The 24,777-nt window shown below is 38.5% G+C and overlaps 1 protein-coding gene across 1 annotated transcript in view; it reads left to right on the top strand.

Moving 5' to 3' along the window:
• The first annotated feature begins 3,550 nt into the window (after positions 1-3,550).
• The window catches only part of gsap (gamma-secretase activating protein), a 48,774-nt gene continuing 27,547 nt past the window's right edge, over positions 3,551-24,777 (top strand). The window contains exons 1-23 of the mRNA XM_022202891.2: positions 3,551-4,319; positions 6,617-6,687; positions 7,606-7,662; positions 7,792-7,861; positions 8,288-8,335; positions 8,954-9,042; positions 9,374-9,443; positions 10,637-10,686; positions 11,030-11,140; positions 11,247-11,303; positions 11,430-11,476; positions 11,615-11,700; positions 14,186-14,263; positions 14,361-14,447; positions 14,727-14,819; positions 14,965-15,133; positions 15,609-15,699; positions 18,821-18,890; positions 19,577-19,656; positions 19,824-19,904; positions 20,330-20,461; positions 20,706-20,761; positions 23,893-23,924. Of these exons, the coding sequence (XP_022058583.1) occupies positions 4,232-4,319; positions 6,617-6,687; positions 7,606-7,662; positions 7,792-7,861; positions 8,288-8,335; positions 8,954-9,042; positions 9,374-9,443; positions 10,637-10,686; positions 11,030-11,140; positions 11,247-11,303; positions 11,430-11,476; positions 11,615-11,700; positions 14,186-14,263; positions 14,361-14,447; positions 14,727-14,819; positions 14,965-15,133; positions 15,609-15,699; positions 18,821-18,890; positions 19,577-19,656; positions 19,824-19,904; positions 20,330-20,461; positions 20,706-20,761; positions 23,893-23,924 (1,813 nt within the window). The 5' untranslated portion in view covers positions 3,551-4,231. The remainder of the gene's footprint in view (positions 4,320-6,616; positions 6,688-7,605; positions 7,663-7,791; positions 7,862-8,287; positions 8,336-8,953; positions 9,043-9,373; positions 9,444-10,636; positions 10,687-11,029; positions 11,141-11,246; positions 11,304-11,429; positions 11,477-11,614; positions 11,701-14,185; positions 14,264-14,360; positions 14,448-14,726; positions 14,820-14,964; positions 15,134-15,608; positions 15,700-18,820; positions 18,891-19,576; positions 19,657-19,823; positions 19,905-20,329; positions 20,462-20,705; positions 20,762-23,892; positions 23,925-24,777) is intronic.

The raw sequence follows: 24,777 nt of genomic DNA on the forward strand, positions 1-24,777 counted from the left end.
GTAAAATCGAGGATAAAAACAAACGCAGACAGTTTACGAGCACATTTGGAGCCTCCTGGAGCTTATTTAATGGTTAATGATTTTACAGCACCGTTAAATATAACATTTGCCGCCGAGGCTGTTCAGTCTGTTGGCGTAAGAGTGGAAGCTCTGTGCTTCATTTACCTCTCCATGAAAAGATGTCACCCTTATATGCAGTTTTAAAGCTCAGCAGATGGCGGCAGTGCTGGTCATCAAATACAGTTGTAGCAATAATACATGCATTTATACATACATGTGCATCTTTACACTGTTTTTAAGGTGTGACTGCAAATGAATGGAAGCACTGAAAGATCTTGCAACCGACATAGATGTTTTCCTTTATTCTGGCTGACCTCTGGACAGTGTTGAAGATAAAGCCCATGCAGCAATCAAAATTTCAAAATCTAACTCAACATAGGAGGGAAATTAAACAAGCAGAAAAGTGACAGCTGCTGACAAACTGCAGTCTGGGCACACCAAGCTAATTAAGGGTATCATGGAGATTAAGGGTGGCAAAAACCTTATTTTCCCCCAGTCAAATGACTTAAAACTCACCCCTGAGACACAATTTAAAGGGTTGAGTGTAGGTGGGATGGCATTCATCCCATCTACAGTTTGTTCTAAGTGAGGAAATGCATAGCACTCAAAATTAAAATAATAAATGATTTGGATAATTTTTAAATTCGACTCAATTCAATTTGTCCCCTGGGGGTAATTTAAAGCATGTAGAGCAGTTCCAAGAATAAACAAATAATTTAAGGCAAAATTTACAGGGCTTTCTTTTTTAATTGTATTCATTCTGAAGACATATTGGATAACACAGTATTTATTTTCCAATCAACACACCACTTTTTTCCTGTTTTTAAATAGTGCTATAATATTTATGTTTACACATTTTCATCTTGTATGATTTCTAAAGTATGCATGCTTTGTAAACATATGTATAATGAAGTTTCTGAGTATTTTAAATGAGGAAACCTGTCTGGATCAGTATATCGTACAGAAGTAGCACGTAGTATTATTGCGGAAATGAGTGCAGCAGGGGAAGTTTGCATGAGTGGTTTCTTGGATAAAATACACACGCAGTCCTTCAGACGCATGGAAAGAAACTGATATGGTAAAAACACACATAACATCATATTTAGTAGCCAGTGTGTGTGGTTTCAGTTGATTATCTTGATCAGCAGATGACCGACAACTTAGTCCGTCTGTGACATTTACAAATAAATATGTTTTGATTATTAATCATAAGTATTTGTTGACAATTTCTCCGTGCCATGAAGAGAAAACTGTGCAGAGTGTAGATTTTATCACATGAAAGAGGGTGAAACACAAAGAAAAACACACACACAGAGACCGACTATTCTCAGTGGACTTCAGTGTTTTCAGTGCAGTGCATGTGTCAACCCATTACTTTTCTTCATGACAAAATATACCAAAAAATAAAGGAAAACGAGGCCAAGACACTGCTACACAAATACTCTGAATAAATAGAGGAGAGAACAAAGTGCTGAGAGTGAGCATGTGGTATTTTGCAATCAGTTTGGCTGCATTTTACATCTGATTTCTGGAATTTACAGATTGGTATTTGTCCCAATGTTTGGATGAATTTTCTCCAATTTTAACCTTCTAACATTCAAGAGAGCTCTTAAAGTGTCTAAGGGTACTTCTTGTGTTTTGGATTTCGCTGTTTCTGTTTCTATTTCTCCGTTTTCCTAGTATTGAGAAGTTGGTCTCCTAGAAGCTCCTGTAAGCACTAAACTCACAGTAACCACATTCAAATATATATTGCTAACTTTGCCTTTTAAATACTTGTCGTTATTCAAGTTTTTCCTACTTGTGTGCCAACATTATATATTTTCTTACTAAGCTGCTTTGTAAAAAAAAAAAAAAATCTGATCTCTAAATGTGCTATAAGGCATCCTTATATAGAAAGTCCAAAGTTTTACGTAAATGTCTTCTTTTCTGTAATCAGTATTCCAAAATCCAAATGTAGGCTTTTGATTTAAAAAAAAATAAAATCTTTTTTCGATTAAAAAAACTGAAATCCTCAAATGTGAGATGTCAGAGAATATTTTAAAAAACAACAAAATCAGATTTTAAAGGCCCTCAAGACATGCTTAATGGTGAACATTCTTAAGAAAATAGAAATATATAACATTTGATATACTGCTCAGATCAAGTGTTTTGTCTGTGGTCTCAACTTGTCAATTTATCGATTAATTGTTTCACTGGTACTTAGTTAATCACTAACATTTGACATAACATCTATTCCCTTATTTTTTGAAATGCAGTATGAAGCGTTTTTTATTATTTCTGTTTCACATGCATTAATTTATCAGCATGCTGTTGGGGTGAAAATACACTTTTAAATAACTTGAAAACCCCATCATTTTGACAATTTACTTAACTAAAGGCAGCAACACCACACTATGAAAACATTATGAGTTAAAATACTGCGTTCAAAACTTTACCAAAGTAACATTATAAAGATATCAGAAGTGAAAGCACTTATTCTGCAGAAAATGTTCCTCATTCAAATTCCTGCTGAATTAACGTCTGTGTTATATTTTGCTGTTAAGCCAGTTTTAACTACTTTGCACGCTGTTTGGTAAATAAAGTAATGCATTGTATCCTTTTAGAGCATCATATGTTTGCTGTGTCACTGTCTTGTAGGAGCCACAAATCCGTATAAAGTCAACTTTATCATGAATAGCAGACCCATTTGTAGTTTGGTGACAAAGCATAATGCACAAAAATATGAACTGAGCATCCAAGTGAATTTGTTTTCTGAATTAGACAAAAGGTTTAACATCTCATTTCTAATTGTAATAGCTGAAAAAAAAAAACTGTTAAATTTAGCCATATGTGCAGAAAAAGTGTTTGAACTGTTGAACTTCTCACAAATTCTCGACCTACAATGATCAGACAGTGTGACCAGACACCAGATGTTTCATGATGTCAGTTCTATTGTAGGCGCGTCGGACCAACAAATACTGATTCTTTTGTTAAAAACAACAGGCAGAATGCAGAAAAATATTACATGTTACATTAATATTCATATTTAGGATTGCTTATGTACTTTAAGAAGTAGAAGCATGTTCTTTGTGTTTAAGTGACTCATAAAGGAATCTCATGATTTATATAGAATAGAATAGAAATACTTTATTAATCACCAATTCTGTTGCTGCAGTAGCACGCAGAATGAATAAAGTGACTACCACCACAGTAGAAATCTACAAATATAATACTAATGTAATTGAAAAAAATATAGTAAGACACAAAATGCACAATGAACTGCAAAATTTATGATGAATGGAAACGTATTAAATTGAATAAAATGAATAAAATGCACCCTAAAGTGTGAAATGACTGATTACATTGAGGAAATTAAAGTCCAATGCAACATGTTCAAGTAATGCAATGGACAGATGTCTATTATTAGATCAGTTTTATTTGAAGATGCATGTTTGTTTTTATTTTTTATAGTGAAAACTGTAATCTAGAAGCTTATTAGTAAGTAAAGCTGTGCGACAAATAGTGGAATGAAAAGTACAGTATTTGCTGCTGTGATTTAGGGGAGCATAAATGTAAAGTTGCATGAAATTGGAGTACTAAAGACGAGTACAAGTACCTTGAATTTATACCGAAGTGTACAATAATACTTGGGTGAATGTACTTTGTTGTATTTCTCCACAAGGAATAAGAAAAAGTGTTGGAATATACCCTAACACGCCTCTGTGAATGGCCTGCTGGAGGGTGCAGCTTCCAACGGGGCGGTGAGAGATTCCAACCCGCCGGACGGATGCTCTCCTTGGCTGCAGCGACCATCAATATGAAGAGTAGATACGCCAGCGCGCTGCAGCAGCCGGCGAAGCCATAGACGTATATACCCTTTATATCTATGGCAACGACTCTCCCCGCTGTCTGATCCCGAAGGAGGGAGGAGCGAACTTCGGGACTGCGTGCCATTTCCGCATGTCAATAAAAAAACACACACATTTCTGAAGTCAAGAAGGAAACAGTAGAAAGTTAAATACGCACCTGAAAGCTATGATGCGTTCACTGGAGTCCAAAGTGAGCAAACAGACTTTCGGTCACATGATGTGAAGCAGAGACAGACAGTAGCCGTAAGGTGCTGCCTCTACTCCGGGACTGCTCGTAAAAGAAAGTGGGATTTTTTTAAGGTGAAAACTACAGACAGGAACACATGCTGAAGCTACAGTTGAAGTTTGACCTGAACAGAGATGTGGTGTCGGACATCCTCAGGAAGGAGGCGTCGGTGTGTCGAGTCAAAGGTGAGGCGTTCAGGTGTTAGTGGTCAGCGTCTTTTTTGGGTTTATTCCTCATTAATAAACAGCTAAGTCAAACTTATCCTATTCGAGTTAACTCGTTTTTGCTGTTTTTATTATAATTAGTTTAAAAAGTCTACAATTATAACCAAAAAGTTTACTTCTTGTTGCCTTTTTAAGCTAGCTGTGTACAACTGACAACTTTAGCTTAATCAGTTCCTGTAACTACTACCATTTTTCGTTTTTAACACAAGATGGCGCTGTTTCACCGCATACTTTCACTTTTTATACCCTTTAATAAATTAATTAAATCACTCCCATATGTCCTAAAGGTGTTAAAAACGTTAAAGAAATGGAGCAACATTTAAAATAAAATAGGACAGATAAACAGATTTATCGAGAAAATACCCCCCAAAATAAGGAGTTGCTCACACATTCTTGCATTTAATTAGAGAAAATCTAATGCTACTGTGCATTTTCAGTGGCAATTACTTGTGCATAGCACTGCAGTATGAAATGTATTTGGGGAAATTTAAGGTATGCAGTAGCTCACACATGTTACTTTTAAGTAATATAAGGAAAACAACATGCAAAATAACATGTAAATCACGTTGTTAGAGGAAATAAGGTGCAAATTCATGCATTACGGTATTCAAAAGTCTATATGTGGTATAATAGCAATATTAATAATAGTAATAATAGCAATTAGAGAAAATATAATGAAGATACTTTGCATTTTTAGTGACACTTACCGGTGCATAAGCATACAGGAGCAAATATCAAGTATCATACAGTATCTAGGTAGTAAGATGTCAACAGTAGCATGTTTTGTACTTGTATTTTAAGATAGATAGATAGATAGATAGACAGATAGATAGATAGATGCTTTTTTCATCATTTAGGGGAAATACAAGCTGTCCAGTGGCTTACATATGTCAAATTTAAGAAAAATAAGGACAATAAAGTGCAAGATAATATGCTATATAATGTGCAAATTGCACTGACAGACCAAAATAAACTGCAAAATCTTGCTGGTATTTTACATTTAAAAAGACTATTAAAATGACTCTATTAAAAATTACCATAAAAATATTATTTATAGCAATAATTGGAGAAATATTTCATGATTATTCTGTGCATTTTCACTGTCAATTTATGGTGCATAACACTGCAGGATAAAACATCAAATGTCATGCGGTATCTAGGCAATAAAGATATCTACAGTAACAAGTTTTGCATTTATATTGTAAACTCTATTCTGAGCTCATACATAGAAATGATTGTTTAGCAGACAGATAGATGTTGCATTTAAAAAAATAAGGAAAATAATGTCAAAATAGCATGCAAATTGTTGCTGGTGGAAGAAATAAGGTGCAAAATCGCTGGTATTTTACATTTAAAAAGAGTATCACAAAGCCTCAATACAGTGTTACAGTAAAAATAACAGGAATAATAAGAAAGTCATTCTTTATGGTTCATAATTGCATGTTACGATGTAATTATTCACCCCTCAGATCTGAACAAAAATTCAAAAACTCTGCATCGAGGAGAAGCTGGCTGGCAACTACATTTAAAACTTGGCTTCTTTTACTGGAATAAATCACAACTGAGGCCACTTTTCTACCGGATTATGGTGACATTTTATACATGCACACCTCAGCAGTGACTCCTAAGCCCTTGGACACTGTTTATCGCTCTGCATTAAGATTTATTACTGCTGATAATTAGAGTACTCATCACTGTGGGCTGCATGCTAAGGTCGGGTGGCTGTGGCTCTCTGTACACAGCCTGATAGACAACCGGGGTTTTACTTATTTATCAGTCCCGTTACATTACTTCTTTGCGGTCTTTTAATGTGGGCATTAATGTATATGCTCAGGATTATGTTGCAGGTCCCAGCTGTTGGAAAATCCAGCACTTTGCAACCTGAAAAAACCTCTTATTTTATCATGAGGGCAATTCAGGTTTTTAATTTCATCTTGTTTTACTTCCAGCTGCTTTAGTTTTAGTCGATTTATTGCTTTTTTTTTTTAAATGCTCTAATATTTTGCTAACTTTGCCTTTTTAATATTTATTGCTACCCAAGTTTTCTAATCTGTGTGCCTCCATTTTTTACTCAGCTGCTTTGTTAATGAGGCGTCCACACCTTGAATGAATGAAAGAATAGCGGAAACAGACTATATGCTGATTTTGCCTCACGCTCAGTTTGCTGAGCGGTGGCAGGGACACTAAGGAGCTGTCAGGTTACATGCTGTAGAGGTGATAAGCTCTGTGTGTTCAAAATAATGATGCTGTGTCTGCAGAATACTCTGAAGCAGTGGACATTCGTATCCTGAACATCGAGAGAGATGGGGGCATCCTTTACTCCTGGAAGGTACGACCACAGTGAAGGCGCCGCATATAAAGTGACTCTTAATTAAAGCAGTGTTGTTGTGCTAAACCTGCATCTGTTTCACTTTATTTACGGCTAATATAATTGGTTTGTGTTGCCGTTTTTGTGGCACTTGGGCCAGAGAATGTGAAATAATCAGACATGTATGTTGAATTTGAGGAATAGAATACATTCTTCACATAAACTGCCACTTAATCTGCACATTTTTAGATGTTGTTGTTGCTTAAATGGCTCTTAAATGCAAACTGTTTAAAAATGAGTCGCTCGTCCCAATTCCTCACTGAAGCTACAGTGAGTGAAATATTCAAATCCCAGATGCAGTTTTCTGATGTCTCCACCATTCATCTTCAAATGAAACGCCATTAAATGAGAGATCTTATATTCTTTTTTATTTCGCCGTAATTCAGCTCGACACATTCGGTATATATTTGGCAATCTCGGGCTCCATACTAGAATTTAAAACACAAGTCTTGTGTGTTGGACCGCGCTCCTCTGCACAGCGTAAATTTTTAATGATAGACCCTCCGAAGACTGTGTGAGTTTAGGAGGTTAAAGACGGTGTGCAGCCTGCAAAGAGAAAATAATCTCTTTTTTTTTAGTGCAAGGTTCAGAGTTTTATGCATGCCTGGCTGCGCTGTGGTTTTCAGAGCAGAATTCCTTTTATTTTAAACCTTCTGAACCCACAAATGTGCTGGTTTGAAGTGAGGCAGGTCGGGTCGGGATAATCAGTGGGGTCAGACGAGGTAATAAAGAGGTCAAGCGTGGCTTTCTAGACATATTGTATTGGTGGAAGATGCCTGTGGGGAAGTGGAGCTTCTTATTTTACCCAGATTGGGATTATTCACCTCAGTCTGATTGATGCAATGACACAAAAGATTGTGTTCTTTTCTGTTCTGACAGGGAGCAACAGGTACCACCAGGATCGGGAAATACGACTCCAGCAGCAAACAGAACAAGGTATTGTGCGCGTCTCTCATATCTACTTCCCTTCAATGCTGCAGATTTTCCTTTTTTGTGTGCAGCTGTATCTCGGCAGACTCATTCCCATGCTGCTGTGTGTGTGTGTGTGTGTATTTTATCCTACAGCTCCTGTACACATTTGACAAGCAGGTGTGCGTCAGCAGCTGCTCCCTGAACAAGGAGGAGACGCTGTTAGGTGAGCCACTGTAATGCGCAGATAATGAATCTATCTGCAGCAGACACTGTTAACAATACAGGGTTCTTGACCCCAAATCAACTTTAAATGTCGGCGTCTGGAGAGCAGTTCAGCAGTATCAAGGCAACTTTATGATCTTGCAACACAAGGACTCACAAGTACAAGAGCAGGGATGCAGTTTGGGTGCTAATTAGCGAGTAAGTTAGACTTTACTGCCTGCAAGGGGGGATTCATTTTCACTGCAGTGTGAGTCATTACACATATAATCACACAAAAATGGTACATAGCTATGCATGAAGTACAACACAACAGTACCCTGTGAGAGGTTAGTAGTGGTGCAAATCATAGTTAAAGATGACTGATTTGTGGAGGAAACGGATGCAAGTTCAGTCACTTAACACCTAACTGTGCCTTTTTGCCACATAGCTGTCAGCTTGGCACAAAATACCAGAGGATATGACCGCCTCAACCCAAGTAAGATTTTTTTTTTTCCACTTAAACCCTATGAATGCCAAGTTATGATGCAATGAATCATAAAAAAAGAAAAAAAAAGTGTATTTCTTTGATTATCTTTTTTTGCACCAGTGAAAAACTTGAAATCCTCACGAGCAATATTTCCCAAGTGCCCACATGCGTTACAGATACTGAAAAAAAATAAATAAAAATAAGATTTGTTTCCATAATTTGATCCTATCTGGACTGTATAAACAAACACAGCGTGCAGTTCAGCCAAACAGCCCCTGAATTTTTGTCATGTGACTGCAGCTAAGATGGCTTCATGGTGCAGATTTTTTTGGATTTTGACAGATCTCGTTAGTGGAAACATTTTATTTTTGGTAATTTAAAAAACAAAACATGTAGAGTAAAGTGATTTTTACTTAGATATAGTTATAAGCCCAGATTTCATAAAATTTCCCAACAGAACAGCATATTACAGATGAGTAGGACTGCGATTCTTTCTGTTTATACAGTTTCAAGCTCGAATCAATGTGTAATTTTGATGATTTTTTTAAAAATCTGGGGGTTCCAAGGCTATAACATTAACATTTCATTCAACATTTCTTAAAATAAAAAATTTCATCATCTTCGTAGTTTCAAAGTGTCTAACCCTCCTGATTGAGATCCATCCCATCAACAACACTAAAGTCCTCAAGGCGGTGGACTGCAGAGTCAAAGTGCAGGTACAGTGTGTTTGTGTCTGTTGTTTTGGCCGCTTTCTTTCAGGTTTTACTGCAACTACGAGCTGACAGTGCAGTTACGGAGCATTAGCGCTGAAAGTGTACAGGTTTCATAGAGTCTTTTATGAGCTAACCAGAAGGTCTCTGGTCTCCAGCTCTCATTCTGTAACTTTGTTTGAATCACTTCATCTTTTCTACTTCTGTTTACTTCTGTGATAATATAAATGTCTGATTCTTTCATCCGTTCATTAAAACATGGAAATCAGCGACCAGATTTCTTCATCTGGTAAATGTTCTGAATCACTCATGCAGTTTCTCTGGGGCCTTTTTCTAGTTCCTCCATCAAGACACTGACAGGAGATCAGTGCTGGAGAGCCATCTGCTGCTGCTGACTGAAGATGGATGTAAGTCTTTGTTTACGCTACATTTTTTAACCATCCACAAATTAAAACATGAAACCAAAGAGAAATAATCCGAGTTTTTAGATTTGCTGAGGAAAATAATGTTACTTGGAGAAACATGATAGGTCCTATATGGTGAAAATCTATTTTTATGTGTTGTGATTGTTATAAACTTAAGGTGTAAAGTCAAAGCTGTTAAGATATGACGATTTCTGCCAGTCCTCAAGCCCCCTCACAACCAGACCGTCTCCCAGCTTTACAAGCTAGTAATAATGTTTCTGTGAGCACCAATAGTCGTCGAGCTCAAACTATAATCCTACCTCCTCACTCCCTGTTGCATCTGAGGTGAGCCTTCAGAAAGAACAGGTTTATTGGCTTTCTCCAGCTCTTTTTCTGAACTATAAAATGTCTCAGCCACAAAGAATGCAAATGTTCCACTGCAAGCGTGAACACAAGAGTATTCATGCATTTCAAGCATCTGAGGAAGTGAAGATCCACTGCATTACTTTTATTTTTGATCATAATGCGAGCACAATCCTTAATGCTAGCATGTTGTACAGCTAATGTGGCTATCATTACCATTAGCTTTGATCGCATGACCACAGGGAAGAGCTCAGTGGAAATTATAAATGATTTTTAGAGAATGTGAAAACTTTAAGACCAGTTTGAACGTTTGATTAACTCATACGGGGTGCATTATTGTGTTTTCATGTCACCTGTCAGCCTAAACTTGCCTCATATTTCCGTCTTTTTGCTTCTCTCCTGCTGTATGTGCTCAAATGTACTGCATTTTAATACAGCGGAAGATATTTTTGAGTTAAAAACAAGTGCTGTAATGCAAATTTGCTGTTATTTCAGTTTTAAATGCTCGTTTAGAGAGACAGAACTGATGGAAAGTTTTGATCTCTCTCAGTTATTCAAGTCTCTGTTACCTGCTTTGTGGGCAACTTTTTGCTCAGTGCTGTCGATCACAGCTGCAGAGAGAGTTTTCTTCCTGAAGGGGGTGTGGATAGCAGTAGCTCAACTGCATTTAAAGCAACAGACACTGAAATAAATGAACCATCTTTGCAGTATTTGATGGTGAAAAACTGACACATTCCGGGGATACGTGAGAGTTTAGTTAATTTTCTGAAAAGAGAAACGATATCGGATCTTTTTTAGTTGTAGTTGCATAATTATAATTTTGTGTGTTTCAGATGTGGATCTGTACCATGTGTTGCTGACCAAGCAGGAAGGTTACAGGGTGGTAAGTCACACATTGCTCATTTTAGCAAGCTATTTCTTATTTATGATGGAAGTATCTGTGGATAGTTGCCTAAGCTAAGCTATAAATTAAATGAAGGATTCTGTGGCTGCTTGGTTCAGTGTAGTTTTGTGGACATATAAATTCTTTCCGAGGGTGCACAAATTTAGTAATTAATAAGTAAAACAGTTGGAACGTATTTACATAACCCAGTGAAAAGAATATATTGTTTCAACCTCAAGCCATAAACTATACTGTGTGAGTGTGTGTTATGCTCCCGGGGAGCTTTGCATTAAGAATTCAGTGTGTCTGCAAAGCTGAATATGAATGTGTTTGTGTGAACCAGGTGATGGCAAATCCCGAGCGCTTGTCCAGGACGGCAGAGCGAATAGTAGAAGATTTCTGCTGGGTCCAGTGGGACGGACACACACAAAGACTCTACTATCTCACACACAAGGTAAACATTGTATTGATTTATATTTGTTCATACAAATATACCTACAGACATCTCAAGGCCATTTTGCTTTTGATTTAATACAAAATTTATAACATGCCTCTCACAGGACAAGTTCCTGCTGCGATGTGTTCAGTTCTACCCAAACCATAACTGTGAAACTGTGGTAAGTCACCTCTGTTTCTCAAAGCCTAATCAACCACTAGTCTTTGTGCCATAATCACAGTTCTGCATCTTCTGTTCAGTGTTTAATTTTGAAGTATTTCTTTTGCTTCATATTTCTGTCCAACAGTTGGAGCTCCCATTAGAGTTTCCTGCTAATTCTTTCCGCACAGTCAAGTAAGGCGACCAGTACACAATAATATAGAAATATGTTTTCTCATTGTCGACTTTCTGTTCAGTGCAAGTTATTAGTTTGGAATGGCACTAAACATTAAAAATTGGGATTTTTTTTGTTGTGATTTTTCTGGCCAACAGGTTTACAAATCTGGGTTTTGACCATTATCACACAGAGAGACCAGAACAGGACCTGGTGAGGATGGAAGTGTTCACAAACAGAATAGGTAAGACATTCACACACATGCAGACACATAAATCCCTGTATGAATTCTGTCCACTAACACGTATATATCAGTTTTGCCAGATGGTAATTTAAACACAAGACACTTGTGCTCCAAACAAGAAAGATGTACACTCAATGAAGGACCTAGGATCCCTGGCCTATTACTACACACACCAGTGAGCAGTGATTCCTAACACATCTCTGGGGGTCATCAGGTGGAAACCTCCCTTCAACGGTGTTTTGCCTGTTTAGCTCCACAACACCTCCAGCAGGCTAGGCGGTGAACTCTGGCGTCCCAGATCTCTGGCCACCAAACGTTACTGCATCTGACGAAGAGCGCCCAAGACAATAGCTTGCGTTCCAATAATCGGTGCATTTATTGCTCCAAAGCAACTGCAACCCAACATTCTTCATCTCAAACAAACAATTCACCATGACCGGCTTCTTCAGCCAGTCAAAACTGTTTAGCTTCCAGGCGGAACACTTGCCCAGACAAAGATTGGTTCCTACTTACAACATAGCGCCTTTTGAAGAGTTTAGAACTGACACTTGAGAGCTTAAGGGGTCTTTTGGGGGGTTGGAGACCTCTCCCTTTGTCTCCAAGAGGGCATTAAATTGTGTTTAATGGCTGCAAACATCCATCCGGTTTGTTAATAGGTGCCTGTTGCAGATGTTCAGATGAAGAGAAGTTCTCTAGTTGTCTTCTCAGATGGTCTTATACTTAATTTACAGCTCTGACTAAGAGTCTTGTTGAGTGTTGAGGGGACAGTCTAAATAGATGCATCATATTATATATAAGCTGTTCTTCTACTTTGATCTACCAAGCGAATAAAACATAACAGGAGCTCCTGTATTATATACATAATGGAACAAAACATGGTTACCGCGATTGTTAACGCCCATAAATTTGGCCTCTACAAACCTAAAACTTTCCCGAGATGCCCACTTAAGAGGCTACAAGGGAACTAAGTCAGTATTGTCTTATTTTTCATTTTTTATCTATCAGTCAAAATACACTATGTCTCAATAAATGTGTTTTCTGAAATTTCACATTTACGTCTATTTGTTCTCTTGTACAATGGTTTTCCTCAAAGTATAAAATTTTAAGCCTTTGATATGATACTTTAACATTTCCCATCTGGCAATGCTCATACATTCATATGCATACTCCCACAGTCATCAGCTGTAAATAGACTGCCATTCAAAATACATGACTAATTCTGTACACTTCTGTGTTTTGTATTTCTGCTTGTGAAAGAAAAAGGTAAGTCACACCTCTTGCCGTAATCTGGATTACATAATTATGCACCAAAATCTTTGATTGTTGTATTGTGTAGACTAAATGTACAAATTGTAATTTTGATCACCAAGGATCAGAAAATCGTGGTTGAAGTAACTCAATATTCAAAGATTGTTGGGAAATGTTCACTTTAAAATGAGCTTCTGACCAATGAACACCGTTGCTTGATTTCCTGAAAGCATTTTGAGGCTCAGATAATCACAAAATCCATCTTACCTTCAAAGTTTGAGAGGTGTTTTAATTAAAATCACTTCATACCTACTTTATTTATCCACAAAGGCAATTAGATTTTGGGTGTAAGTTAAAAAAGACTGGAAGACAGACGTAACTACAGAGAGGCAATTAAAAATGTGAAAGCTGCAACTGCAACTATAGAAGTAAAAAAAAAAAAGTAAAAATCGTATATATAAATAAATTTAGAAGTATTAATACATAAACTGACTTGTACAGTTAATCTGCCAGTTTCTCTCTTCATTCTTATCCTCTCCCTTGTTTCCTAATTTATCTATTCTGGTTGATGCCACTTTTCGGCTATATCTTCAGGTTCTGTGTCCCGTGGGGTTTGCCACATGATTAAATACAGACACTCAAAATAGCCCACAGAAAAAATGACAGAATCACATTCATGGGATGAGCTGCACAGTCATGAAACTGCCTTTTTTTAGCTTTAATGTGAATACAAGAGTAATTTCCGCCTCGAGCAGAATGTGAATCAATCAGAATTTACTCTGACTCCCATCCAGTAGCATTAATTAGGGTGGAAATCTAAAAACTGCAGACGTCTACTGCATTGTAAGTCTTGTTTTCAGAAGTGTAAAACATTTCTTCCTGTTGTAGTAGTTAGGCTTTGTTATGTAGATATTGTTTACAGCTGGAAGACTACAGCACCAGCTGAATTCTTTTCTCTTAGAGTTTTCAATAATAAAATTGATCAAAATAAGGCAGAATAATAATATTCAAAGAGAAGTTTGACAGCAAACAATGTGAGCCATTTTTTTGAAATACAGTTTGATTGATTCTTTTAAATATTGGTTGATTGTGGAATCAAATACAGAATCTACACCTACTTCTTTTACTGATTGCTGCATGTGACACTCATTGATTATTATGATTGTTGCCGTGGATACATATGATCTGTCATCTAGTCTGTGATCCATAACTGCACTGTCCTGTGGTTTTCTTGCAGGAAGCATGTGTGTGTGCTACAGCCAGCCCCTCAAAGACAAACAGGAACTGATCTACACTGTGGTTTTAGTTCACAAAGGTATGTGTGTGCTGTTTCCTGACCCCTCTCTTTATCTATTGCTGCCTTTTTTCCCATTTTTGAAAGTGACAAATTTGGTTCTTCTCACTTCCTGCAGACTGCAGCAAGAAGTTCAGAGTGTCTCTGAGCGGCGACGAGTCGCCCCCGAAAGGCTCACAGCTCCATCCACTGTTCATTCCTATAGGTCAGTGCACACAGACAAATTTAATACAGGCGCACACCTTAACCCATAAGAACCTAGACCCATTTTTCCTTAAAGGAAAATTATGTGGGATATACCACAGACGAAGTGGACCACATAGTGGGTTCTTATGAGTTAAAATTCATCCAAGATTGTATGCACTTCCTACCTTTGCATTCAAAACACAAATACAAATGAATGTGCATGTCCTCATACAGCCTCATAATAACACCTGGTGTGCACGAAGCATACTAACATGCACCCTGTTACTTCTTTCTATAGGTTACTACATCCTGGTGTATCTGCAGGGTTCTATCCTCCACTGTATCAACACCAGGCAGCAGGAGATGCTCTGTCACTCCCTCTTCCTCTGTGGTAGGAGAAAGTCTGTGAACAAACTGAGTCCAAGCAGAGTGATGTCTGCGTTTTCTCAGCTACAGTGCATGCTTGTTTCATCCTGGTTCTTAAATATATAGATATACAGCCTTATTCTCTCTCTGTTTGTTTCAACACCATTCAGGCGAAGATGCGAACTTGGGCCTGCAGAGTCAGTCATCCAATATTATAGTTTTGCATGCAGAGGAAGAGCCGAGTGGTTGTCTGTTGGACCTGATCAGTGGGAGGATCCACACTGCTGAGATCTGCCCTGCCTTCCTGCTGCAGATACTGCAAACAGACACAAGTTCTAGGTGAGCCGGATTCAAAAGTTCTTGTGGAAATGAAGGACCTATATGTGGCTGGGGTTATTTTTTAGGTGTTAAATATATATATATACATAGATGAGGAGCTTGAGAGCATAGGGGAATATACTGTGGGTAGGCAGGAAGCAGACAGATGGAAAAGAAAAGTTATTTTTGTGTGCATACACCTGCAGAGTTTTTCTGAAATAAATTTAGCTTTAACTTGAATCCGTGCCAGCAGACACCTCGGATGGGGCCATCTAGCTCGATAAAGATGCAGCAGTGGCTCTTTTCTCTGTTTGTTTCTTGGACAATTTTTCATTCTGTTCACACATTTAAAAAAATAAATCCACATTTTTTAAAACGGTACATACATCAAAATATAGTGCCTGACTGCTGGCTATCTGCCTGTGCATCTGCCTTGCTTATGTTGTATAAAAGTAAAATTTGCTCTACGTCACCTTTTTTTTTTTTTTTTCCCAAGGTGCCCCAGCAGTAAGACTGACCCTCAGCGCCTGGCTGCACTCCACTGCCTGCTGGTTTACATGGGAAATGACCCAAACCTGGAACTGAAGGTGCAGATGCAGACAGAATAACAGAGTTTGTGGACAAAAAATATTGACCTTTAAAGCAAATATACTGAACCAGTACAGTTCTTGCATCAAATTTCAACACCTAGTTTTCTTCCTTCCAAAAACGACACAATGGATCATCTGTGTGTTTACACTTTCATTCCGCAAAGCACTTTCTCACAAAACAATATCAATTGTTTCAAAACATTAAATCAAGAGAAACATATTTATCGATTGTTGCTGGCCTTTACACACAGTCATAAGATCAATAAGGTCTCCTTGACATAGAGAGAAGACAGAACAATGGCAGGATGAAGAAAGAGAATGCATCTATTTATTTCACAGTGTGCACATACATGTACTCATTAGGCACCGTCTCTTAAAAAAATGGATGTGCATTCAAGGAAAAACGAACAGTTAAAGGTAGAAATTAAACTTATTCTGCAATTCTGTGTAAAAGCGGTAGGTGTCAACCTTGAGTTGGAGGCGAGCAGCTGGAGGGAAGAAGACGGGGAACGAAAGAAAGAAAGAAAAGACAGGATGCAGTAATAAAAATGGAGAAGAGAGAAGCCAAGAGATCAAATAGAATCAAACAGAGACAACAGAAAGAAAGGGATACATTCTTTGTTTGGGCACAGTGCTGAGTGTGACTCAGACACTATTAGTATTACACCTAAATTAAGATGTTCCAGCTGCTCTGATAGATTGTAATAAATTCTTTCTTCTGAGGTTAAATGAGTCACCAGCTTCATTAGTGCAGCTAGCACTGGGAAATTGGACACCGCACATAACAGCAGCGCCAAAGTAGTGGCTTCAATAAAGGCGACTGCTTCCTGACGTCTTTTCTTTGTTCAAAAGAGTTTGAAACTTGAAGAGAATGCTGCACAAATTAAACCCCGCCACTCTTGCTTTTTCTTCTACCTTGTGTAATGATTATTGTTATGTTTAATGATTCTGGACTCAAACCAACTTGTGGCAAAGATGTATTTGTTCAAAGACCAGAGAAATTGGCTGCAGAAAATGAGTTTCCCCTCTGATGCTCTGTGGCTGAGAGATTTACAGGCTGAGGATCTATCTGGGAGGGCATCATTAATTTTTCATACTTCTGTAATGCAAACATTATACATTCAAGCAAGATCATCCCCATAAAAATCTTATCAGAAACTAAAAATACCATATTCCTAAATAAGATACCCAGCTAACATGAGCATGCTAACACACTCACTATGACAATGCTAACATGCTAATGTTTAGAAGCATGTTTGCCCATGCACTGTCATAGCTTGCTAATTAGCAAAATATAAGCCTGAATGCCATTAGTTAACCAGGAGGTAGTTGGTCATAAATCAAAGTTTCTGATAAAATAAAGAAATGTTGTCCTGATGACGGCGCTAAATAAAAAGTCAGAGGAATGTCACTGCAGAGGAACCATGAATATCTGTCATTTGTCTGCCATTTTCAGAGACACTTAGCTATTAGCTTTCCTGCTGAGGATTGTATGAGAAGCTCAGTACTACTCTCCACCTTCATGTTTTTACAGTAAAAATTAAGCCAACAGATGATTAGCTTAGATTAGCATAAAAGCTGAACAAAGTTAGACTGGTTCCATAACGAAAGGTAGAAAGGCTTTTAAAAAAATTTTTTTTAAAAATAACCGAAATGCCACAAGTCAGAAATAGTTCAACAAATAATCTTTTAAACTTTTTTTGTTCTTACACTTACACACTACAAATAAAGAAAACAAGATATTTTGTGTTAATTGGCAAGCGAGAGGGCTTCCCCCTTTCTTCTGTCTTTATGCTAAGCTAAGCCATCCTGCTGCTTACTTTAGCAGAGTATTAGCGATTCAGTCAGCTAAATTTTAAAGAAACCTAATACTTCCACAAATTCTCTGGGCATATTTTGCCCTTGGCACATTTTTTCTCACTTTTGGCTACTTTTTTTTACTGCAATATAAAGTCCTGCACCTCTGTGGAAACAGCACAACTATGGCTAGAAGTAGAGAGAACTCAAAAACTTCTTCTCTGCAGTATAATAACGTTATAATGACATAAATCATGAATATAACGAAAAACCAAATGTGGAATTTCTTTGATTATTTATTTTAGAAGAAATTTTAAAAGCTGGAATTAGTATGTACGGCATGCCTCAGGTATTACCAATACTAGGAAAAACAATGCGTTTCTACATACTATAGACATTTTACTACTTACATTGTAAAAGCAATGCCTGCAGTTCATCTGAAACTCCCCAAATTCCTGCCACGTGTATTTGGTTGCAGATGAGTCACTAATGGCTTCACTGTTGCGCTGTGGTGTGCCTAATTCTTAGTTTGTTTTTTTATACTGAATCTTGTTAGTACAGCTTAACTGTTTGGGCAAATTGGAAAAAAAAACATGCTTCCCATGAAAAAACACAACTTTTGGCTTAATTATTACCTCCGCCAAGGAGGTTATGTGACACCCGGCGTTTGTGTGTCTGTCTGTTAGCAAGATAACTCAAAAACGCCTGGGCAGATTCACATGAAATTTTGAGGGGACGTAGACTATGGTAAGAGGAAGAGCTGATTTAATTTTGGTGGCAATCCGGAAAGGATCCTGGATTCTGGATCACTTTGAATTTTTTATTAGTATGTTTTAGTATGTGATCCAAAATATGACAAAAACATCATAGGCTAGTCTGTCGTCCAACAAAATGGAGCAAGGTGTCCCGATAGCTCAACTGGTTAAGAAGGTGATTTGGAAACAGAACTGTGTCAGAGATGCAGGTTTGATTCCAGCTCATGATCCTTTACTACATTGGTTTCCTGTTTTCCTCTCTATCCTTGGTGGAGGTCTGCACTCTCTGAGTGCTTTTCTAGTTCTCTCTGTCTTCAAAAACGGTACAAGTTTGGTGATTTTCTGTCAAAGATAACATACCTTTCAAACCTGCTGGTATGTTTTGGAATTCAAAGGGTTAAAGGGTAGAAGACTGTCTAGTCATAAGTGATTTTGCAGAGGGGATTGTCCACATTTTAAGAAAATGTGATACAAGAACATCGTGCAATAAAACAGCTGCCTAATGCTGAGCTCCCACCTACAAGACAATACCACCTGTCTAATGTGTGTTTCTATTATGCCTCCAGATCATTGAATGGCTCTGTGACAACGTGAACACCTTTGAATGCTTCAATCAGATCCAGGAATTCATTTTAGGTCAGTGGAGGCTGAATCACTGGGACACACAAGAGCCTCCCGAGTAGCACTTCTTCCTTTTAGAGTTCGAACTGCTCTCTTGCCTTTTTATGTCTCTTTCTGTGTGTGGTTACTCGACTGCTTACATCTTGTCTACACAAAGCTAAATTCTTTCATCAGCTTTGTTTGGCTCTTAAATTTTTTTGCTCATGCACTTGTGCCAGGCAACCCAAGTAGGTCTGTGGAGTTAAAAAATAGATTCGAGACCTTGGAGACTGGCGGAGAACAGTGCAAATATGGCAAAATACCGTGTCGACACGCAACGCATTTATCTGGCCTTGTGTTAAAGGAAATAATAAGAACAGTACAAGATATTAATTTGATATAAGGAAAACATCACCCAGAGAGGAGATAATTACATTAGATAGCGGAGCTGCATAAATTAGCATTTTATTGGTGCTGGAATAACTACTCCACCTTGCTTTAAGAGTTTATATTAACACAGGTGCTACAATATAGGAAGACAATAACGGTGACCTATTAAATGATGCATTAGTAGATAGCACTCACTGCTACATTACAATGACAGTGGGGATCTCAAGTGCCTCATTTGTCGTAGGAGATAAAAATTCTACGTGCGTCTGTTTTGAATCCAGGAAACAAAAGTCTGTCTGTACTGTGTCTGACTGTCTGTCTCTCCCACACAGCCTCTTCGTACAGAATAGGCTATGAGAAGTCTCTCGGCTTGGATAAAGTCCTGCCATACTCCTCTGTATTCAACACCAAGGTACCACGCACACTTATGCATATATTTACACATGCATAAAGGCATAGAGAGGAAGCAAGCAGCTCTATATGTCTTGATATAAATGCGGAGCAGGATGCGATGTTATTCTTCTCTTTGGGCCCTAAGTAGCATAAACAGACTCCCTTTGGTGTGTCTTTGTGTTCTAGGTGGTCCCAGTGTGTTTGTTGGAGGTTCCTGGTGTGTTTTGCGTCACTGAGCTGCATATTGAAACTGTCTTCAAAGGGAAGGTAACAATATGTTTTTCAAAATTTATGCACTTTAAGAACACTATAGGCACTCACAAGTTATAGGACAACATGTATGATTTGTCTTTATCGTCATGGGAAAAAACGCCCTTCTACTGCTTTATTTTCAGGATTGGTAAATTAAAATGTGGCCTTGTTTTGGAGCTTGGTGGCTTAATTGAGAGAATATGCTGTGGGTGCATATTTATAGTTTTTATGGCTCGGAATGTGTGTTTGACACAGAAAGATATGTATATACTGTCAGCAAAGATACCATAGTCAACTTCATTCAAATGTTTAAAATACATCAATGTATATATGTGTTTGAATATATATATACTGTGTCCATTTTTTTTTGCAGCAATGTCCTTGCTTTGTCACTATGGTCTTGTTGTTGTTGTTTGTTTCCTGTGTATATCTGTGCGCAGGCCAGGAGTCTCCAGGGTTTCTGGTCAGAGCTGCAGTGGAACACAGAGAGGACAAAATATCTGGATGCTGCTCCCAACGCCAGATACAGACCCTCACACATCCAGGCCGACTGGGATAAACTGGTGGCAGAGGTACGTGTTTGTGTCCTCCAGCCGAAACCTCTCGTGTATTAATTATCATAAATCACCAGCGAAACATCATTTCCATACTGGAAGTTGAATCACCAGTGATTGATAAATTGTTTGCTTGCGAGGGATGGGAAACTGACTGCTTTGTGCGTCTCTTTATGTGTGTCCTTGTCAGCATACATGTGGGTTTTTGTCAAACAATGGCAGCGTATTTTCAGCCCTCCCATGATGCTGTTGCTTGTTTCAGAGGTTCGAGAAGAGACCTTCCAGCCACATGAATCACATGGAAGAGAACACAAAGAAGTAGGTCTGCCTCCCACCGGAGCTTTGTTAAGAAATGTGCTACGGACTCGCTGTCCTGAAGCAGGAGGGAGGGAAGGCATGGCTGCACCTCTACACTGTGTCTGGAGAAATTACATAGTTTTCTCTAATGAGGTCCGATAAGGTCAAAACTTTAAACCTCTAAAGACCTGCAACACCGCTGGTCCTGTCTTGATAAAGGTCGAATGAATGGGACTTTTTAGGAGTGTGCCCTACTTTTAAAATGCATAAGCTGATCGGCCTGGGTTATTGGGCGTAAAAATCAGGTTTGGTCTAAAATTTTAGCACTTTTGCAGCTACTGTCAGTTTAGTTTAGATTATTGCCAAAAACACTTGATTCCTAAAACAGCTGGAGTCAAACCTGGCTGTGAAATTCTTTAAACAGCATCCAACCTTTGAGGATAAAGTTGGTGTTCTACATTTTTCTTATTCCCTGAAAAGACCCAAACAAACTATGCTTACTACTCCTCCTCTGAATACTTTTTTTTTGACTTCTCCAGGCTCTTAGGCTACTTGCTCCTACAATACATTTATATCTTTAAAACTGGCTTTCAAGTATTGAATTTCTTCCTTTCCAAAGACACTGTAGTTCTCAGGAAGCTTTACTTACAGGAAGAAAAGTGCATTTGTCTGGGACTATTTTGAGCTCTAAATTATTAAGTTTGAAGTGCTATTAAGTGCTCTTGTGAGTCTTTAAAGCAGTAGGATCGTGGTGTATAGAGGGGTCGACTCAGGATGAACTACAAGAGGATCACGCGCAGCAATCTATAAATCCTGCCTCTTGGCCACGTAATTCATAAACACAGGATCTGAGGCGTCTGTACGCAGATGACACACGATTATACACGGAGAATCTGCTTTTGCATGGAAAAAATAACAGTTGGATGCCCCACAAATTAATCCAGTTCGATTAGGACAAGTAATTTTTGCTAACCATTTGCTACAAGAACTATGCTTTCTTCCAGCTTTATTTTCCCCAGACTAATGCTGTGTAGGTCATAAATTAAATCCAACATTTTAGAACTGTGCCACCAACAGAATCTGAAGAAGCTGTATATATTTCATGTCTACTGGACTTTGGTAATGCCCTTCTCATGACAATGATTGCAACCAGTCTATGTTTGATCCAAAATGCTGCTGCCTGAATTCTTAAAAACAGATGATCCTCAAAACAGATCATCTCTACTCCTGTTCCTAACCCTACTCCGACATTAACTCGTAGTATGGGACCCAAAAAGTGTCACCAAAAATCTATCCCAGATGACTCAGAATGGTCTGAAACATGCTCCGAAGCCCTCTCTGTGGGGTAAATTTTGGGAGTCACTTATGCATCTCCCCATTGAAAGTGAATGGGTAAAAATGTTCACAAATATCTCCCAAACTAAACATCCTAGACATTTGGTAGTGCGATCCGTTGACATAATTCGGCCATGCTGAACATGCCAGCCTTGATCCTGAGTCTCTGCAACCTTCCGTGCCCGAGATACAGAAAAAAAAAATCCAAGGTAACGCCTATTTCTTGTCATCATACAGACTTGTGGGCAGGCTTATTGGAACAGCCGTGTGGGTAAATAGGGGGGTAGGTTCAGGTTTTATGACTCAACCGTGTTTACAAGAGAAGTTATTTAAAAGAAACAAATTTGATCATGTCGTACCTGTGTTCAGGTGCATAACCAGTTCATTTCAGAATTGACTACAAAATTAGCCTTCTTGTCCATAAAGCTCTAAAGCACTTTGTTCCACAGCATCTCCCTGACCTGCTTACAAAATATGAACCTTTCAGAACTCTCATATGTTCTACTAGCACATGCTTTGGAACATTCAGAGAGTTGGTGAAACAGTGTCGGTTTTTGTGCTCCCAGCTGCCGGACTATATTAGATACACTCCCTTAACATTTTTTTTCCATTTTAAGTGCCACATTGATGTACTTGGTTGTGTCTAGTCACATGTATGTTTTGCATGTGTGCTCCATATGTACCTGCTGTATTTAATGTGCAGCACATTGACTCCAGACTAGAATGAAATGTGCTATGTGAATACTACAGTCGGTTGTTTCAGGACAACAGTGGGGATAGAGGGCAAAGAGGTCGAGGCAGATGGCTGCCCCCTTCAGTCTGATTCAGCCGGAGGTTTTTCATGTTAAAAGGGAGCTATTTCCCTTTGGTGCCAAGTTCTTGCTCAAAGGCGTTCGTTGGGTTTCTCTCTATGATTTAATATTGTAAGGTCTTGACCTTCCTATGCGCAATGCCCTGAGATGACTTATGTTGTGAATTGGCGTTGTATAAATGAAACTGGACTGTACTGAACTGAAATATCAGATTTTGGCTACACAGGAAACACTTGTTATTCCAGTCAGTTCATTGTTGGTTTTGGGCTTTTCATGGGGTTCTTGATTAGACAGAATTTCATTACATAATTTTCATGACCTCCCATGAGTCTAGACAAATACATCTTTACATGCTCTTTGTAAGGCGATATGAACATGGATGTTGAACAGGATTGTGGATGACAGAAGTTCAGTTTCCACTACTTAAGTCAGTGTAAACAAAAAAAAAACACCGACTTCACAGAGCAGAAACGTCTGTTCTCTGTTTGATCACCAGATTCTCACTTCAGCGAATGCTTTCTTCTTTTGGAAATTGACTTCCGTATTTTACTTTTGATCTTCACGCTCACTGCAAACTCTCACAAGTTTGAAAATACACAATATCCAATCCCTGCTCTGATTGAGATCTATTCAGCTAGTTACCAGGTGGAAAATGCCCACTTTCACTTTAAATACCCTAAAAATGAGAACATAACTGCAACTCCTCAACATTTTAGAATGAAGTGACCTAATGAGGGAGTCTGAATTAAATATAACTCTGCCCTCTTTGTGCCAGAGATCAAACCAACATCCTTTTTTGGTTCATAACTAACAGCTCTTCCTCGAGGCCGAACTCCAGAACCTGCTTACCAACTTTTTGCCTTTATAGTTGCGATATATTTTTGCTGCCGACTGCAGCAGTGTAGCATTATACTGCCTCTGCTTACAGCATAAAAAGTAAGACTCTTATTATAATGCTGGCTTGAGGGATTGTTTTCTCACAAAGCTTTTCTTCTTATTTTGTAGAGTTCTATCAATGGTGGACACCTGGTCCCTGGGTAAGTTGGCACACTCAACACGCACATACACTCACAAACATTTATACAGAGACTCACAGTTGCACGCATGTATTATGTGGAGTGTGAATGTCATAAATAACAAAACCTTGGCTCACAATGTACCTCAAAACTGTGCGCGAGTGTGCACGGGTTTGTGTATTCTTTTGAGGCTGCATTCTTCATGCCCACTGGAGAATTCGGCTGAACAAAACCACCACACTAATTTATCTTGGAGGGAGAGGTTGAGAAAGAGGGGAGGGGAGGGAGGAAGAAAGGGAGATGAAAATACAGTGAAAGATAGAACAAGCAGAGAGATGAGGAATGCTACAATTACATAACAGCGAGGAGTCTGGTACTTCCCTCTCCTCTCTCTCAGCTTCTTTTTCTTTCGTTTTCCGCCCATCTCTCTATCTCATGACTCCGATGCAGATGTTCAGTGTCAAGCACAACACGGGACCTTCCCTTACCTCATGCATGACCTCATACACCCACAACCTCCTTCAGATTCACTCGCAAAACACAAACACAGTGCATTCTGATTACTTTCCATGCATATTTGGCTATTACAGGGCTTGGTATGTACTGCACACATAATCACAGGAGCCTGTTTTGTTGTGTTGTTAGAGGAAAACAAACCGAGTGTTCATTTTGACCCACTGAACCCTCGGCAGTTTCTGGGCATTTTATTTATTCCCGTCACATTTTTTGCCTACCGTGGGCTCATTTCTCACTAAAATATAGGGTCCTGCACCTCTATGGCAACAGAGCAACCATGGCCAGAAGGAGAGAGTGACACAGTTCTAATATCGTAAATCATAAAAAGGCAAAAACTAAAGCTGGTATTCTTGAAATA

The sequence above is a fragment of the Acanthochromis polyacanthus genome, chromosome 1 (assembly GCF_021347895.1).
Source record: "Acanthochromis polyacanthus isolate Apoly-LR-REF ecotype Palm Island chromosome 1, KAUST_Apoly_ChrSc, whole genome shotgun sequence".
In the NCBI taxonomy this organism is placed as follows: domain Eukaryota; kingdom Metazoa; phylum Chordata; class Actinopteri; family Pomacentridae; genus Acanthochromis; species Acanthochromis polyacanthus.